The sequence below is a fragment of the Cottoperca gobio genome, chromosome 4, assembly GCF_900634415.1.
Source record: "Cottoperca gobio chromosome 4, fCotGob3.1, whole genome shotgun sequence".
NCBI classification, from domain to species: domain Eukaryota; kingdom Metazoa; phylum Chordata; class Actinopteri; order Perciformes; family Bovichtidae; genus Cottoperca; species Cottoperca gobio.
The window spans coordinates 9128154-9146593 of NC_041358.1; the positions used below are offsets into that span (position 1 = coordinate 9128154).

Here is an 18440-nt window from a genome sequence, read left to right on the forward strand (position 1 = left end):
TTTTTTGAGACGGACATTGGGTGTGTTAGATTTTAATCACGGCTGAAACGGATTGGTAAATGTGCGGATTCACGTGTTGGGAATGTGTAACTGAGGATGCTGAAGACGCCGCCCACCTGGTGCAGCAGCAAAGTGGTAGAAAACAAACCCACCGATAGTTCACTGGAACTCAGCTGGCTGGTGTCGTGGATGCTCCGGGTGTTTCCGACCTGTCAAACAGTTTGAATTAAACTACAATTTGAGTTTCACTAAACGTTGGACGTCAGCAAATCTGAGAACCATCAGGTGAATAAATGTCCTACCACCAACGTCAGCCGGTGTTATTCACAGCATCACCTAATATCGTGTTTATGTCACTCCGTGTTATGTTATGGTTGTCCAGTCAACAAGTAACACGTGCATTGTATTTCTAATCTAATCTGTGCTGGATTATTTTGTCCCTAGCTAGCTAGATGCATCAACAGGGTTTGTTGACTGCTATTGTGGTTTTTAAAGACAGGATTTTAAACATTCAATCAGCACGCTTTTCACGGACCCCGTAGGCAACTAACAGCTCAAATTTAAGATAGCAACAGTGCAGCTCTTGCCCTGCCTCACCAGACATGCTACTAGCACTTTATTAGCAACCTAGCCGTGTGGACATTCTGCCGTCGGGCTAACGTTTACTAGCTAGCCAGGCTACATTACCACAACAATGGACGACTCTGGTATTAAGAAGCAGAACTGGGACGTGAAGGAGACGGAGTTATTTCTGGAAATCCTAAAGGAGCTGGACATGAAGAAATGCTTAGACGGGAGGAAAGTGAGGAATAACAAACTCTTTAAGGTGGCACACAGGAGAATGACAGCGGCCGGTTATAACAGATCTGTGGACCAATTAAAATTTCGCTGGAAACTTCTCAAAAGTGCGTATTACAAGTGCAAGAGGGAACCCGACTCCCCGGCACCTACCAAAATACAAGGTTGGTGGCGGTATGAAAAGACAATGATAGCTATCATGGAGTCCAGACACCCCTTGGTCGCAGCTGGGGTCAACTCTGACAGGAATGATGAAGTGACAGAAGACTCTGATGGAGAAGCATCAATGCTGCACTGGCCGCAGCCCTGCCCCGACAATACCACCCAGAACCTGGGTTTAATTGTAGGGGTGATACCGTGGATGCGATGTAGTCTTGTCATTAGATCATAACCATTTCTACCATGTGTTGTCTGGATGCATGCATTCATTACTCAACTGTGTGTGAACATGTCTCTGGGTTGTTTTGATATACACTCATTTACTAGGTGCAGCTAATTTAAACTAATGCAGTCAAATACAATAGTCCTGCAATACATTTTGATTCAACTGGCTGGTCATTTTGGAGGTGTGTGGTGATGTTGAATTGGATTTTGCTATATCGAGAGATGTTTCTAATATTCTGTCAACCCTATTTGTACCAATAAGGTTGGACTAAGTATGAAACACTTCTATAACACAGTATGACCCTACAATTAAGTTGTATGCTTTTTATTTAAACAGGTAGTCTCATTGAACTCACACTGAAGATCTCGTATTCAAGAGAGAACCTGTGCACAAGAGGAAAGAAGTATGAGCATCGACGAACACAAATGAACACACTGTTTACAAATGCAATATACAGTAGATCTACATTACAGAAAACAATTACAAGTGGAATTCAAAGGGCTTGAATGTAAAATTTAAAAACCTTCAAAAGAACTGAGAATTCATAAACTACAACCTCCAAAACATAACGTTCATGAAGGTAAGATTTATTGCTGGACTGAGGTATTAAACTGCGTTAGTTTTATCTTGGACATAATAAATTGGCAACTTGGTGTAGTTGGTCTGAAGAAGGGATGTGGAAAATAGTTGCCTCAGCAACATTTGAGCATAAACTATTCTAGTACAAAAAGCTACCTTCTTGACATATCTATCGGTCTGTGGCACTTTTCCCGCGCTCGTTTTGTCACTCGATAATTTTTTATTAAGTCTCTAAAATGGGTGAAAAGGGTGAAAAATGCCCATTACAAGTTCTCAGAACTTAAAGTGGATTTAATTTACAATCCTGTAAACCAGAGAAAATCAGTAAATCCTCTGATTTGACAAACTAATCAGCAATTGTTTGGGATTTTAGCATGACAAATGATCTGCAGATGTATCAACATTGTTTGTGGATACATTTTCTGTCAGTAGACACTGATCATGATGCCTTCTCTTTGCTTACTGTAGATGTATTTCAGAAATCTGAGTACTCCCGGCTTTTAGCAGTAACCTGCTTTTATTGGACTTTCTGCGTTCTCTGCTGCAGTAACCAGCTTTGTTAGCCCTGTAAACTCGAATCTGGGGTAAGGATGCAGTTGCATGACAAAAAGACCCGGGGCAGGGAAACTATGCAGTGGCAGTATTTATGGGGGGAGGGGGAGAAATATTATTACTGACCAACTGTCGACCAGGATTTTTCATGTTATCTGAACCTGATTTCTGGCAGTAATCGTTTTTCTTGTGTGCATGTACAGCCGTCAATCGCAACTCATCTCTGCTAAAACTGCGCACACTGTTACATATTTTGTCTCAGTGGCCAGTAAAATTCTGCGAAACTGAAAGCACCAATTCATTCATAAATATGAAACTGATTCCTGATTTTAAAAATATTTTTAAAGAAGAAAACGGGACCAACAGTCTAACGATACTCAGTTTACTATCACATATGACGAATAAAAGCATGAACTCCTCACACACATTTGAGAAGGTGGAACAAGTGCATATTTGCCATATTTGCTTGAAAAGGCCTTAAACAATTACTAAATTATTCAAATAGTTGCCTTTTATAGTTTTCTGTAAGTTGCAGCTTTATCTGTCTTGCTGTATCATGGCATATAAGAGAATTGTGATGTATGTGTGTGATATTGTGTCATACCATTGTCACTGTGGGACACGTGTCATTATAGTGTTGTCGTAGGTTGTGTTGTGATTCACTAGTTTTTAGGTCATTGTTAAACTGATGTTGTTGATGTTTCCACTCAAATCTGTTTTTCTCCTTTCCTTTAGATCAAAATGGACCCTGAGATGGACTCTCAGCTGAAGATTGGTTTTATTGGTGCAGGGAACATGGCTTTCGGCATCGCAAAGGGCATTTTGTCTGGTAAGTCATGAGAGAGTCGTTGAAACGGCAGAGAGGTTTTAAATAAAGGAGCTAACAGTCTCTTGTCTGTTTCCATTACAGGAAACGTTCTTCCTGTAAATGTAAAAGTGAGCGCACCGTCCTCCAGGAACCTCGGACGCTTTCAGGTACTTTTTTTCCTCCTTTAGTTTTCTGTTGTGTGGGTTGGATTGCAGGACAGTGAGCATCATGGTTACGGTTTTTAAGATCAGGATTTTCGTGAATGGATTGTTGTCCTGCAAACTATCCATTTTAATGCTGACCTTTTTCTGTTGCTGCGGAGTCCTGCAGGTATCCGTTTTAAAGGAAAGTGTAACCATAGTATAGCAATTTCAGGGTACAAATAAGTAACTCCGCAAAAATGAGCAATTCATGTTCTCAAATTAGAAACTGGTGTGCATGGTATTTCGTTAACACAAATTAGAGCAGCAACTAAATATTATTTTTATTATCGATAAATCTTCCAGTTATTTTCTTAAATATTTGTTTTGTCTATAAAATGTCAGTATGTCAGATCTGTAGTTGTCCTCTCTGTGTGCTGATTGTTATTTAAACCTAAATAAAACAAGGTGAACTGTTTATTTCTGGGCACCGATTGAGCGTGTGTGAGTGTTTCTACATGCAGGGGGCGTGTGGGTCAGTCACATCCCTTCCTTTGCCTTTCAGGAGCTCGGGATTGCCGTCACTCATTCGAACATTGAGGTGGTCTGTGGGTCAGATGTTGTCTTTGTTGCAGTCAAACCCCACCTGGTTCCACTAGTTCTCAATGAGATCTCCCTACACGTCACTGACCGACACATTATTGTGTCTGTTGCAGCAGGAGTAACACTGGCAACATTGGAAGAGGTGAGAGCCTATGTGTCGTGGTTCGTCCAGCTAAATGTTGGTTCTGTGGTGATCTAACGAGGAGTAATATTCTTATTTTATTTCCGTATTTCAATTTCAAGCTCTTGCCAGAGAATTCAGTCGCCATCAGGCTGATGCCAAATCTCCCGTGTTTGGTTCAGGAGGGGGCTCTCCTGTTTGCACGAGGATCCCATGCAAAACAGGAGGATGGAGCTCTCCTCCGCTCCTTGTTGCACCGCTGTGGTTTGGTGGAGGAGGGACCTGAGGCCTGGATCGACATCCACACTGGACTGAGCGGGAGCGGAGTCGCTTTTGTGAGTCTCCCAGGATTGTATGGTAGGGTTTGTTTAGAAGGAAGTCTTTGTAACTGCTTGCCTACTATTGTAATAGGACTTCCTCAAAAGAAAACGTTAATGGCTTAATGATAATGAGTTTCAGGCCTGTAATTTAAGCATATTGATAAGAAATTCTGCATTACATTACTACAGAGTATTAATGCAACTTGGTTGACTCTAAACTCCATAAGGAAAGGCAGAACAGCTCTGTCTATTTTTGATCTCAGTGTTTTACTGACACTTGTGCAGAATATAAAGTAAAATATTAATAAACATGAGTAAACAGTGCAAAGTACAAGATCTTTATTAAATCTTCACTGCAAATACAGATCCAGTCAGTCTCGGCAAACCAAAATGAAAAAAACCTAACTCTTTACAAATGCATATTTCTCCCCTGTATGAATGGTACGAACAATGATGGATGACTGACAGAATGAATCTGAGGTCTCTGAAGGGAAGGTCAGAAATGCAAAGTCAGGGATCTAAAACACTGAAATGTTACAACATTATGATATTATACTTAATAAATAGTTTACTTTGCAGTTTTACAAAGCCATTTGTATGCACTTTGTGCCCCTTTGATTCTGATGCACGTGATCCCTCTCTGCAGGTGTATCTGTTTGCTGAAGCGCTGGCAGAAGGAGCTGTGAAGATGGGAATGCCAAGTGCTCTGGCACACAGCATCGCATCTCAAACTGTTCTGGTCAGTTTTACTGCGTGTGTGCTTTTGTTGCGCTGTAGCAACATAAGCAATTTTAATATTTTTAAGAATACCGTGTTTTATGTTTGCCAGCACAATATTTGAATCCCCATCATTCATTTGGTCTCATTCCATCTGTTGCAGGGTGCTGGGAAGTTATTACGCGAATCCGGGAAGCATCCGGCTCAGCTCCGCTCTGAGGTCTGCACCCCAGGTGGAACCACCATCTACGGGCTTCACACCCTGGAACAGGGCGGTTTGAGGGCGGCGACCATGAGCGCGGTGGAATCTGCCACCGAGAGAGCCAGGGAGCTCGGCCGAAAGTCAGCAGCAGGATCCAGGAAATGATGGCTGCTCTTTGCCTTTTAGTAACTACTCAATGGACTTAATTCAAGCCTTACAACAAACTGACTTTTTTTGCTCAACTTCATCAACACAAAGACAAAGCAGGACTTGTCACTTTTTTTAAATTTAATTTTCTCCCTTTATTCTCCCTTAAAGGAGCAGTGTGTAGGATTTAGTGGCATCTAGCGGTGAGGTTGAACTGAATAATCGCCCGTTCACCCCTCCCTTTCCAAGCGTGTCGGAGAACCTACGGTGGCCTTCAGGTAACATAAAAATGCAAACGCCCTCTCTAGAGACGTAGTTTAGTTTGTCTGTTCTGGGCTACTGTAGAAACATGGCGGTGCAACACAGCTAATGTAGTTATGAAGGGCTCACAAAAACAACGATTCTTAGCTTCTGGTGATTCTACACTAATGAAAACATAATTACAATTTCTTTCCCATTTCTGCCATTAATCCCCCTAAATCCTACACACTGGTGCAGCTTATACTTCTTCCTTTTTATGTCTTTGACCGGAGGGATTTGTTGTGGGCAAAAAGGAAATGTTGGCTAAATCTGAAAATTGTAAAAAATTATAATTAAAGAATACTCTTGGTTGTGCAGCTGAGGATAGTTTATGTGACAGGTATAGTTAACAGCTAGTTGCTGCCTTTGTGTATAAAAGGGCTGCAACTAATGATTATTTTCATTATCGATAAATCTGACTATTACTCGATTAATCGTTTGGTCTATAAAATATCAGAAATTAGTGAAGAAGGTCCATCCCAGTTCCCAAGTCCAAGGTGAGGTCTTTAAATGTCTTACTTTGTCAGTTTTAAAACACAAAGACATCTAGTTTATTATGATATAAAACAGAGAAAAGCAGAACATCTCCATATTCTGCCATTTATACCTAAAATTACTTTAATTGATTATGAAAGAAGTTGCCGACTATTTTTCTGTCGATCAATTAGTCGACCAAGCGTTGCAGCCCTAGTGTATACCTCGGTGTTTATTATTCATGATCCGTGATTCCAAGTGTGGAGAATGGGTTTTCATAAGGTGTCCTGTGAACTGGCTACCCTCTGTGCAGTGCCCTATTTGTGTTAAATTGAGTTCTTGCATCTAGCTTCTCAATAGGTTGGTTTTTCTGTTTTGCGGATTTAGATCGTTGGTCTGACAAAAAGAGCAATTTCAAGACGTCACCGTGGGCTTTTTTGACAAAACTTCTAATCGATTTATCTAGAAAATAGTGAGTTACAGCCCAAAGCTCACCACAACGTCCATTACCGCTGTTTTTGAGCTTTTAATTATATATAATGCTCTTTCTCAACCTATGGAGTGGGCCCATCATGGACTTCTGCAGATGAAGATCATGTGATATTTTCTAAGTTTTAAGTTTCTCTGGCTTTTATATATTCTATAAAGAAAAGTTACACTTGTACTTGTTATGCAGCCATGAGAATAACAACGAAGAATTCAAAGGTTTCAAAATATAATTTCTAAAGAAATAATCTGAAACCGAAATAATAGTCAGTGCTTTTAAAAAGGTACTCAAAGACGCTTTACATATACATATTAAGATTCATAATTACATTATAAAACAACATCAACATTTAAAATACATAAAAATAATTACACATTAAAAGCAGATCTGAAGAGGTGGGTTTTGATTTGAGATTTGAACATGAAGAGATCGGTACAGTCATGGATGTGTTTGGGGAGTGAGTTCCAGAGGGAGGGGGCAGCGATGGAGAAGGCTCTGTCACCCCCAGGTCCAGAGCTTGGTCCTTTGTGGCAGGGAAAGGAGGTTGTCGTCGGAGGAACGGAGGGTTTGGAAGGGAGTGTGGTGATGGAGCAGGTCGGTGCGGTAAGAGGGAGCCTGGTTGTGGAGGGCTTTGTAGGTGAGGAGGAGGATTTTAAAATGGATGCGTTGGGGGACGAGGAGCCAGTGCATCATTGAGGATTTACACATTACACATTAATGCATCACTAATAATAATCCAATAAAACATTTGTTTTACTTAAATCATATTTTGAATGGAGGACTTTTACTTTATAAGAATATTTTTATACTTTGCTTTTCTACTTTTACTTAAAAAAAACAAGTAGATATTTCACCACTGGCTAATAGACTTTCTTACCACTGCATTACAAGGTTTAAGATTTGGGGAAATGAGTTCAGTTTTACATGACGTGTTATAAACGGTTAAGGCCTAAAATAAATAAAGTGGTCCTTCAAACAAAATGTAGATAATATCTTTGTTATAATTATGTAACATACTCCAGTGTAAAAATATTAGTAGTTAATAATCTAATCATTGTGTCAACAATACATGAGATTTAAAATGGGGAATGAGGAAACATTAATGATTCATAACTCCCCCCTCCCCCTCCCCCCCTCCCCCATGCTCTAAGATCACACAATCACCGGTGCTCCGTGTCCCTCCTCCTCCTCCTCCTCTTCCTCCTTCCCGTTGTCACTCACCGACTGCCCGAGAAACGCGTTTTATCCACCGGCCTGGTCTCACACCGAGAAGACAAAACACACAGCAGTAAGTAACGTTAACGCTGACTGGCAGCCGGGGATTCAGTCCGGGGATTAACATTAGTAATAATATAAGAGACATTTTGGGGAATGAATGGATTCAGCGGTGTACAGACAGCAGGGACTCAGCGTGTGTTAGCCGAGGCTAGCTAACGGCTAGCTGAACGGAGCCGCAGGCTCGTGCTAACGCTGCGCAGAGCGACTGTCACGCCGGCTGAGCGCCGGCTTCACTGGCGGGTCTATATTGACATTTTACGCAAACGTCTTAATGAAAAACTAATGCTTTAGTGTCGCATATTAACTTGTCAATTTGTTTTCTTAAAGTATGCTAACCACCTACTGTTTCACCCTAGCTAGCACCTACTAACGTTACGAGATGAAAGATGGCTAATGTGAAAGTTAGCAGGGCGCACCTTTTGATGATGACAGCTCTGTTGAACTGCATTTCTTTATTTGTTCAACATCTTCCATGACAGGTTTTTCTTCATGACAATAGCAGTAACACATTTCAGACCTTTAGTGAAAGTGTTGCGTTGTTTTCAGGTGTACAGTCCTTTTAAATATAACCTGTTTTCTCAATGAAACTAGCTCGATGTTGGGCGTTGTTAAGAGGCTATGGGTATTATATTTAAACTTTAACATACAATACAATTAGGCAATTTACCGATGGTAAGTTATACATATCGGTATATCGATGGTAAGTTATGCTTTTGCCTAACTTGCTTCATCACTGTCCCCCACCATCCCTGGGGTTTTTGTATTGCATCTGACCCTGCAAAAGCAGGTAAACTGCCCCACATACATCATTGGGATACAACATTACAAGTAGAGTAAATGTATTTGATTGCATCAGACACTTGGCAGAGGTTATTTGAGGTGACATCCCCAAATCATGAAATTACGGGGATATTCACTGATGTGAACATTTAGAGTGTAAAGCTGGCATCAGTGAGCCGCATCTTTGCACTGGAGGACATGTTCCTTCATTATAATTAACATGAACACAAGTTTATTTTGAGTCGGTCCCACCCGCATACACCGTCCTGCTGCCAGAAATACTCACTAGAGCACCATGCTGCTTAAAATAGCCCTGTTTGAGTGACATTTGCTAAAAACTAAAGTGCACAGCTATTATAGGAAATGATTTAGCCTTATGTTTCTGTTCGTTTTTTAAGTTCTTGGTATGAACGAATGGGTTTAGAGGAGTGCCACAGAGTGCCACAGGGTAGAGAAGCCTTACCCTTAAAATAAATGGCTGTCAATAGAGCTGCATCTAAAGGGGTGCATCCTAGCAGTCCAGCACATACATGCAGTTGCCAGTATCCATTATGGTCTGCATGCAAGAGTGCCGTTTGTTAGATTGTGACATCATCACCAATGTGCTTGATTGGATTGGAGGCCATCAATAGGACTGCTTTAACAGCAAATAGTAATTTTTGATGAAGATGAGGAAAATAAACTGTCCTTAGTGCCTTCCAATTGAAAAGCAGATGAAGGGGAAAGGTTTTGGGATACATCCAAGTTGCTGCATGAAGTTCTTGCTTAATATCAGAATCTTTGACATAAGCAAAGTGTTTTCAATATTCATCATCAACAAGGGGTAAATATGTGAAATATGTAAGAAGTCAGAGTTTCATATTTATTCGTATTCACTTAGAGAAATCTTTTAACATGTAGCTTCTTTCCCCTCATCTTGCATTCAGAATTTGACAAGTGAGTATTCCTAATAACATTGACATTTAACTCGACTTGAGTTTTGTTTTGTCCATAGTTTTTTTGAATACCCTTTGTATCAGTTTCATTGTTTTTGCAAGGTGGTGATTGTTAAATTTCTTTTTCAATGGCTTGCGGTTAACTGGATGAAAAGAACGTGTTGAGCATTTGACTTTGAATACTAGTTTAAGCTCAACACTTTAACTAAGGAAGGTGAGTTAAGAGCTTGAATAAGATGTTCTAATAAGCATTAAGCAGGAAATGCCTTCCCAAAACCGTGCCCAAATTAATTACAGTGTATTAGTGTTCATCAATATATTACTAACATGTTGAAACATTAAGGGAATGCATTTCCTGTATTGCAACAAAAATAATGTATCGTCATAAAAACGGCATGTACAACATCTACTGAATGAATTAGTTTGCTTGCATGAACATGTTAGTTTTTCACAGACTCATCAATGTCTGTGATTCTTTCATTATTATTTTTAAACTCAATATCTTGTTAATATTTTGCCTTCTGTTTGCTAAACCTTTCTTTTTTGCATGCTTTCAAGTCACTGTGTCAAGATTTGTCGAGTCTTGTGCCTTCATTTTTTACTAAGAACAATTTACAATAGTTGTTGTTGAAATGTCTCTAAAAGAAATAAGGTGTTGGTTAGACATGTGACATTTGTGAATGTTGAAAAGCCGTTTATAGTCCTGACTGCAGCTGTATGTTGTGAGTAATCAAAGGAACCAGTGTCTCTTGGTTGTCAGATAATGCTACATGATCTGTATTTCTATACAGACATTTACTGAATAAACATTTGGTAAATGCCTTTGTAGGATGAGCATAATAACGATGGGCTTCAGTGTTATGAGGGCAGTGGCACTGCAGAAAGCTACTACATCGCTTGGAAGCATATAGAATAAACTGAAAACAAATGAATACCCCCCCCCCCCCCCTCTGGTTAAGTATAGCTTTTTTGTAAGTGTAAGTTACTTGTTTGTTTGGTAAATATATCCTTGAGTTCATACGTGAGCTTAGCTGGACGCTCTCTAAGCTTTGGTAGGACTTGTTTAGCATCGGCTGTGCATGACTCTGGACGATACGGACTCTTGACAAATCACAACAAGTAGATTCCATTCAATAAAAAATTCTAGTTAATCTGCATGGGTTTCTTCTAATTTCCTGCATGCTTCTTGCCTTTCTCTGGGGCTGATTTATAGACTCTTGTTTCGTACATGCAGCTCTATTGACTGTTATATTTGTAGCACTGAGTCTAATAGATCAATCCCTTTGTGTCTTCTAAACCTTCCTGCGCCTCTCTAACTAATCCAAAAGCTTGTTCCTGTTATTCTCTTTTTCTTTATTTCCTGCAACGGATCAAAGATGTCTAAGAAGAATCCACAGTGCTCTGCACTTGATCAGTCGGAGAATGATCAGCCTCCCAGCCATTGTCAGGTGGACCGGTCCGCATCTGCAGCCCTGGGTTGTAGGAAGAAGGCTGAATCAGGTCAAAGAAACGGAGAGACGGCGTCTTCATCCCCAGAAAGCAGCAGCCTGAACGGAGAAGTAAAGCGCAGCGGAAAAAGCCGCCGCCGCAAGAAGCGTTCATCCAACCCCGAGAGTCGGCTTGAGGGGACGGTTGACAGTAAGACTAGGAATGAAGAGAAGCCAGACAAAAGGACCAGCCAGCCACCATCTGACCCACGTGCCGGGCTGATCGGCCTGCAGTCTGAGTGTGCTAATGTGTGGTTTGAGCGCAGCATGTACGAGCGAGCCGAAAGCCTTTACCAGTGCTGGTTGGCGAGCTCCTCCAATAGGACCACCAAGTCAAACCGGTCTCTTCCAGCCCCAGGGAAACACTCAAACTCTCCGTCCACTGTGGCTCCATCTTCCTCAGGATCGGTGTGCCACCATGGCGATCAGGTGGCCTGCCATCATGTCGTTCAGGCCGTGTGGGTGAACAAGACGACCTTTGACCAAGCAGAAAGCCACTATGTTGAAGAATCCGTGCAGCGGCCCATTCCAAACTCTCTGGACCTCCCATCCCCATCTAACCGCTCCATCGCTTCCAGAACACCTGATGAAGGTTATCAGTCTCTTGCCCCGACACCCGCAACGCCCGTCATCCAACAAGCAGCTGTCACGCCAACCAATCGACAGTCGATTAACGGACTGCCCCGCATCCCTGTGGAGCTGCTTAGAGACGTGTGGCTGGAGAAACCGCTGTACGACCGCGCCGAAGCAGCCTTCTACCAGAAACTGTACGGCAACAATTCCTCCAAGAGGTCCAGCTGCGCCTCCACTTCCAGAAGTAGCGACCACCCTCAAAGCCTTGTAGAAGAGGAGGAAGAGGAAGAAGAAGATGAGGAAGTGGCGTTGGATGAAAAACGGGTGGTCCCGCAGGGTAAAGCAGAAGTGTTCCACGCTCTGCTCCCTATTCAGGAGGAAGACGAGCCGGCCGAGGTCCCAGAGAAGGAAGAAGTGTCGGGGGCCGGAGTCTGCTACTTCACTCACCCAGACAGCGAGCGTGTGTGGCTGGACAAGTGGCGGTATGATGCTGCAGAGAGCCGTTTCCATGGTTACAATGGGAGCAAAGCTGTGACGGTGAAGCGGGGTCGCAGGCCAGACGCAGCATCAGTTGCCTCCACCGCCCCACTGAGGGACAAGTATGACCAAACCGGGAGAATGGAGTCGCTCCAGATGTTTCCGTTTTATCTCTCATTGTTTCTGTAATCATTGGTTTCCCTTTCTTTTGAATGCGTGGACACTTTTCTTTTTACGTCTTGTTTTTTTCCCCATTAGTCTTGGTTCATTCCTTCTTTGTCTGAAATTTGACTGTGTGACTCATGTTTGTATGAACCATTGGTGCGTTTTGGCAACTTAACTTCATTTAAAGTTTCTTTTTGTACAGTTGCGTTGAGGTGGTGTAGATAAAAGAACACATTCAAGAAGCCATTTCAAGAGAACAAGTTTATTATTTCCCAGCTAAGAAATCATTGTGAATATAAATCACATATCAGTTGATATTAACTATAAATATTCTAAGTACTTGCAGTAATACAGATTAAAAATGTCTCCCCTGACCTCCTGTGTCCTGCTCATACATGCCTCTCTTGTCCCTCCCGTCTCTCTGCTCTGTAGCACCATGAGTTCAGTGGACTTTCTTGCCCAGGAGAAGATCTGGTTTGACAAACCTCGCTATGACGAAGCAGAGAGACGCTTCTACGAGCGCACGGACGGCCCCTCACAACCAACAGAGGTAACCACGCCGTCTCAAAGTCTGAGTTTATCCCATGCTTGAAGTTGTCACTGCTCCTACCTGAAGAAGCAAGATCGCTCCAACCTTTTCACCATCATGTCGACACGTTATTCGTGTTAATTACGTTTCTTTAGTGTGAATATCTTCCACCAGCACCATCAATATTCTTTATCATCGTATAATGATGTACTTTATATTGACATTAAGGTCGAAATTATTACTCAATATTTTAACACCAAATTACATGACATGTTTGTAGACATGAGGAGGGAGAGGGCAAATGTACACAAATAAATAATAGAACTACTGAGGCACATTGAATCTTTACAACGTGTAAGGTTGAATCGACAAATGTACTTTCTTTAAGGATGTCGGAGCTAACACCATTCTGCAAGACATCGCACGGGCCCGGGAGAACATCCAGAAATCTCTAGCAGGAGTAAGTACATGTTAAGTGATGTGCTCCGCTCCTTACAGCTCATTTTCTCTTTACTCAAATACTGTACGTGCAGCCTGAGCAATCAAGGCCCCACTTGACCTTTTAAAAGCACATGGCTTTAAATGTCCAGGATAATTGTATGTGAGGAAAGACGTGGTTTACTGCATTTCATGAATAGTGATAACAATGTGCATCTTGTAATAATTTGTCTCGCATAGCTCTTCACACTTCTTGTAGACTGTAAGACTGTATCTGGTGATTGTTGCTGTGAAAGGATTTACTTTGCCACCACTTCATGTCCACACCTCTAACATCTATTGGACCGGAAGACTAACACGGGGAAAAACCTGCTTATTAAAGAAAAAGCAGATCTGATGAAACATGGTTTGAAAAGAACATGAATGAAAGTCACACTTCTTTGACTGTTTAGCATAGTGTGCTTTGCTGATCATTTCTAAATGAACATAAGCGTATGTAATGTGTATTCCCCTTTTATTGCAGGAATCAAATGGTCACATTTAGGAAAGTTATAATTCTTTCCCTAAAATCACTTCCTTCCCTTTTCAGTTAGTTACTCTGCTAAAGGTCTCAGCGGCAGCTTTCTCTTCTTTTCCTCCTGCTGACGGGTTTAACTAAATTGTGAACTTGCTTTGTAAAACAACAATTCTGTAGAATTATTCCAAACATACCAACGAACTAATCTTTAGCCACATTTTCGTAATCGTAATCTACATACAGCAATCTTCAAGGTCGAATCGTGAGTTGAACACAATGTGCCTTATTCTTTCATAACCTCCCAGCTCTACATGGTTGCTTGTTTCTGTCTTGCACCTCAGTAGCCCTCTGATGCATGCTGTATGCTTCATTCAGTTTCCTCCCTTTTTTCATGCTTTAAATCCCCTGCTTCCCCAGCTGAAGACTACAATGTGTAACAGAGAGTCTGGTCAACCTTCCCTGAGCCAACAGTCCCTGCTTGTAAGTGCCGCCGAGCCTTGTGTGTCCCTGGAAGCACGTCCCATGCCAATCGCTGTCAGTGGACCTCGCTGGAGTTTGAGTTTATTAGTGGATTTTAGATCGTCTTTTTGTGTGGAGTGTTGCAGACCCCTGTCCGAGTAGCTGCCTGTCACTACTATTTCTGTCAGGCTCCATCTACAGCTCCTGTATTTCTGCTGAGATGGACACTTGCTGTGTGTCGCGTGTTCACTTATGGGGTCTGCTTAATAGTCCTGGGTTTAATGAACGGACTAATATTCTGGTTAACGATAGATGTTTCTCTCTGTCTCTCTCTGTGTCTCTTTCTCTCTTTCTCTCTCTCTCTCGCTCTCTCTTTCTCTCTCTGTCGCTCTCTCTGTCTTTCTGTCTCTCTCTGTCTCTTTCTCTCTCTCTTTCTCTCTCTGTCTCTTTCTCTCTCTGTCTCTTTCTGTCTCTTTCTCTCTCTGTCTCTCTCGCTCTCTCTGTCTCTTTCTCTCTCTCTCTCGCTCTCTCTGTCTCTCTTTCTGTCTCTTTCTGTCTCTCTTTCTTTCTCTCTCTCTCTCGCTCTCTCTGTCTCTCTCTGTCTCTCTGTCTCTTTCTCTCTCGCTCTGTCTCTCTCGCTCTCTCTCTTTCTCTCTCTCTGTCTTTCTGTCTCTCTCTGTCTCTCTGTCTCTTTCTCTCTCGCTCTCTCTCTGTCTCTCTCGCTCTCTCTGTCTCTCTCTCTCTTTCTGTCTCTCTCTCTCTTTCTGTCTGTCTCTCTCTCTCTCTCTGTTCTCACTCTCTCTCGCTCTCTCTCTGTCTCTATCTCTCTCCAAACTTTGTTGATTCTTTTGTCTCTTTGTCTTTTACTGTGCAGAGCGGCAGCAGTGCAGCTGATCAGGGAGAAATCACCTGTCGTATCAAGAGCCTCGAGCTGGAGAACCACAGCTTACACCAAGGTGGGTTTGTTTGTCCAACTTCATTTAAGATGAATGAATTTAGTTTCTTAAGAGAAAATATATTGTGAATTCTTTTACATATTTTAAGACTTGACATATTTTATGACATGCACTATGCCATTTTTAATAACATTTTTATGCCACACTATTATGATTTTTGTTTATGCCATGTCATAAAAAGGTCATACTATAATATGACTTTAATGTCATACTAATATACGTTTTATGATATACTATATTAGTATTTTTATGTATACTATATCATAAAGAAATGTAATCGTTCTTATGGCATACTAATATTAGGATTTTGTTTAATGACATTTTATCATGATTTTTACTTATTTATGACGTACTGTACTATGAATTATTGTATGCCATACTAGGACTTTTCTTTGTGAGCTTTTTATGGCATATTATATTGTGACTTTTTATGAAATACTTTGCTCTGAACTAAAATAAATCATAAAATATTTCACAACATAGTATGTGATAGAATTTGCTTATCAAATAATTGACTTTTTGAATGTCTTCGTGGTGTTTCGTCTTCTGCTCTATTTTCCAATGCAGTAGACCTGGCTTAATGATGTCTGTGTTTAAGTTCGTACGTGTCCCTTTGTTTGTACACAACAATGTTGTGTAATTGTGTATTTGTTCCTGTTTCTTTAGTGGTGGATGACTTGAGGGCTGCACTTTCCAAACTGGAATGTCGGGTATCAGTTCTGGAGAAATCTCCTGCAGTCGTGACCCCTGCTGGTCCTTCAGTTCCCTACACAAATGTGAGTTTATACACATTGATTTTTATCAATTCAGTCATCTTGTGTTTCGGTTTTATTCTACCTCCAGCACATACACCCACTTTGTAAACATGTGATTACCTTCACTGTGTTCAGGGCACTACCGTCCAGCAGAAAACCAGCGTCCCGGTTAAAGACGATGAGGAAGAGGATGATGATGACATTGACCTGTTTGGTAGTGATGACGACGAAGAGGCAGAAACACTCAAAGAGCAGAGGTTGAAAGAGTACGCATTGAAGAAGGCCAAGAAGCCCGGCCTCATCGCCAAGTCTTCTATTTTATTGGATGTTAAACCCGTAAGTCTGCGTTCTCAGCGGGTTTCCTCTAAATGAAATGTTGCTTCAGGAGCCAAAAACTATAGATTAACAAAAGGCATAACACTTTTCAGAATCTGCTTTGTTAGCCAGAAGAGTTATGAACAGTTATAAGATAGAAATTGTCAAACAGCTAAAAACAAGGATGACAAAGATGGGTAAACAATAAACATAGAACTATTATGTACTTACAAGTAGGTGAAACAATGAATGCATTAATAAATATAAATATAAATATATATATATACAATGACAGACAACATAATTTGTTTCCACCTTGTGTTTGGTCGCCTCCTCTGCCTTGGTTTTAGTGGGACGATGAAACTGACATGGTGAAGCTGGAGGAGTGTGTGCGCTCGGTGCAGGCTGACGGCCTGTTATGGGGCACGTCCAAACTGGTTCCTGTGGGTTACGGCATCAAGAAGCTCCAGATCGCATGTGTGGTGGAGGACGACAAGGTGGGAACAGACCTGTTGGAGGAAGAAATCACCAAGTTTGAAGACTATGTAAGTACAGTACAGTAGCTGCGACACTTTGGTGGATGTTTATTTAGTAAATGTTGCCCAAATCAAAGCATTTAACATTCTTCTAATCTTGAACTCAAACACTCGGGCTCTGTGTGAACCTGCTTTGTATTGTTTGTCTATATTAAGAACCTCATTTCCACCACATGATGGCAGCAGTGTGCTGACGGAGCCTGAGACTCACTGACATGAACAGTTGTCAGTTTATTAGCCGCACCGAGTTTAAACTAATGTAGTCTTATAGCACTCTTGCAAAATAAATTCTACCTTGATGAAGGTTATTATATTAAGTTTAGTAGATGTTTAATAAACTTAATTAAGTTGTAGTTTGTGGCACCTTTTTTAAAGAGTGTTACACTTAAGGGTCACCAAGTGCAACGCAATACAATTCAACATTGACACTATAACAATGAATCATAACCTTTACAATAAAACCTGAACATTGTAACTTTCATGAAGGGTGGATTTATTGCATGACCTTCAGCGTGGTACCTAATTCACTATGGAGCAAGGCCAGTGACTTTTAATTTAGGCATTGAAAACAAACCAAAAACAGAACCTGTTCTGCACGTTACACGGCCATAATACTCTCCTCGTCTCCTCCCCTTCCTTCCAAATACACTTGTGAATATAAAATCACTTCGAATACTTTGAATTTAAGTTTCTTCTTTTTGCTTCGTTTCAGATCCAGAGTGTCGACATAGCAGCTTTCAACAAGATCTGATTCCAGTGTCTCTTTGTTTTGTCTTGTTTCTCTGATTGTGTCAACGGTTAATAATAAAAACAAACGCTTGCACTTCAGCTATCGTCTCGTGGTTTAGTGTTCTTGTCCTAAGATTTAAAGGATCAGTTCCCCCAAATTACAAATATTTACCTCTAGTGGGGCACGCTGATAGTTTTGGCTTTAATTTGTCCAGATTTGTCTCCTTCCATCTCAATACACTTGAAGTGAAGAGGAATTCTTCTTACGGTCCTCACAAAAAAAACAATGACACTGTTGCTCTGGATAATTCCACAGACCTCACACTAAAGTTTTCTCTTGGACGACTTTCTATTAAAGAAAAGGTCTCTGACAATAAAGTGTTGGCAGTGAGGTCTGTGGATTGTTCAGAGCAGCAGGGATTGTTTAATCTTTTTAGAAGTTAAAACTATCTACATGGTTTAATATCTACAGTATGATGAATACTGGTATAATACTGGTAAATGAAAGGTCTTTATTGTAAAACTGGCAAAGAAGAATCTACAAATGTGGAGTGTGTCCGTCAGTAAAAGACAAAGGTCAAAGTGTACAGCTGCTGGCAGCGGTGAGTCCAGGTGAAAAGAGAGACCAGAGCAACTCGAGTGGCTTTTAGTCCCTGGGAGGCTCGGACCAGGTCTGTCGCAAACGTGTTCCTGTGATACCTTCAAGGAAAAGGGAAAACAGTAACAGGCAAAAGCAAACTTGATATCAGAAGTTAGAGAGGTGCCTTCACAATGTAAAACTTATCAACATACTAAAAAGAGAAATATTAAAAACGTATCTATAAAGTAATAAAGAATTAAAAATGTAAAACTTATTGACATACTAAAAAATGAAATAC

At 41.1% G+C, this 18440-nt stretch overlaps 2 protein-coding genes across 6 annotated transcripts; both read left to right on the forward strand.

Annotated features, from left to right (window-relative positions):
• Nucleotides 1–66: 66 nt before the first annotated feature.
• On the forward strand, nt 67–5989 carry pycr3 (pyrroline-5-carboxylate reductase 3). Of its 4 annotated transcripts, XM_029430276.1 has the most exons (8): nt 67–285; nt 1520–1586; nt 3050–3143; nt 3225–3289; nt 3828–4007; nt 4109–4321; nt 4953–5045; nt 5187–5989. In XM_029430276.1, the coding sequence occupies exons 3-8, from the start codon at nt 3056–3058 to the stop codon at nt 5388–5390; spliced, it is 843 nt and encodes a 280-aa protein (XP_029286136.1). In that variant the 5' UTR covers nt 67–285; nt 1520–1586; nt 3050–3055; the 3' UTR covers nt 5391–5989. The 4 variants fall into 4 exon arrangements, with proteins under 4 accessions (XP_029286136.1, XP_029286137.1, XP_029286135.1 ...); XM_029430277.1 differs by lacking the exon at nt 1520–1586; XM_029430275.1 differs by lacking the exons at nt 67–285; nt 1520–1586 and adding an exon at nt 306–1141.
• Nucleotides 5990–9781: 3792 nt separating this feature from the next.
• LOC115007413 (uncharacterized) lies at nt 9782–17661 on the forward strand. 2 transcript variants are annotated; one of them, XM_029430269.1, is made up of 10 exons: nt 9782–9840; nt 11003–12285; nt 12761–12878; nt 13246–13317; nt 14230–14292; nt 15146–15227; nt 15894–16003; nt 16118–16318; nt 16648–16842; nt 17546–17661. In XM_029430269.1, exons 2-10 carry the CDS (start codon nt 11003–11005, stop codon nt 17582–17584), a joined length of 2163 nt encoding a protein of 720 aa, XP_029286129.1. In that variant the 5' UTR covers nt 9782–9840; the 3' UTR covers nt 17585–17661. The 2 variants fall into 2 exon arrangements, with proteins under 2 accessions (XP_029286129.1, XP_029286130.1); XM_029430270.1 differs by lacking the exon at nt 14230–14292.
• The last annotated feature ends 779 nt before the right edge of the window (nt 17662–18440 follow it).

Excerpts from the sequence above, each read along its gene's own strand:
- pycr3 (XM_029430275.1), top strand. The coding sequence starts at position 695 with ATGGACGACTCTGGTATTAAGAAGCAGAACTGGGACGTGAAGGAGACG. Across the intron at positions 4,008-4,108 it reads CACTGGCAACATTGGAAGAG|CTCTTGCCAGAGAATTCAGT; the intron begins GTGAGAGCCTAT and ends TTCAATTTCAAG. Across the intron at positions 4,322-4,952 it reads GCGGGAGCGGAGTCGCTTTT|GTGTATCTGTTTGCTGAAGC; the intron begins GTGAGTCTCCCA and ends CCCTCTCTGCAG.
- LOC115007413 (XM_029430269.1), top strand. The coding sequence starts at position 11,003 with ATGTCTAAGAAGAATCCACAGTGCTCTGCACTTGATCAGTCGGAGAAT. Across the intron at positions 12,286-12,760 it reads ACCGCCCCACTGAGGGACAA|CACCATGAGTTCAGTGGACT; the intron begins GTATGACCAAAC and ends TCTGCTCTGTAG. Across the intron at positions 16,843-17,545 it reads TCACCAAGTTTGAAGACTAT|ATCCAGAGTGTCGACATAGC; the intron begins GTAAGTACAGTA and ends GCTTCGTTTCAG.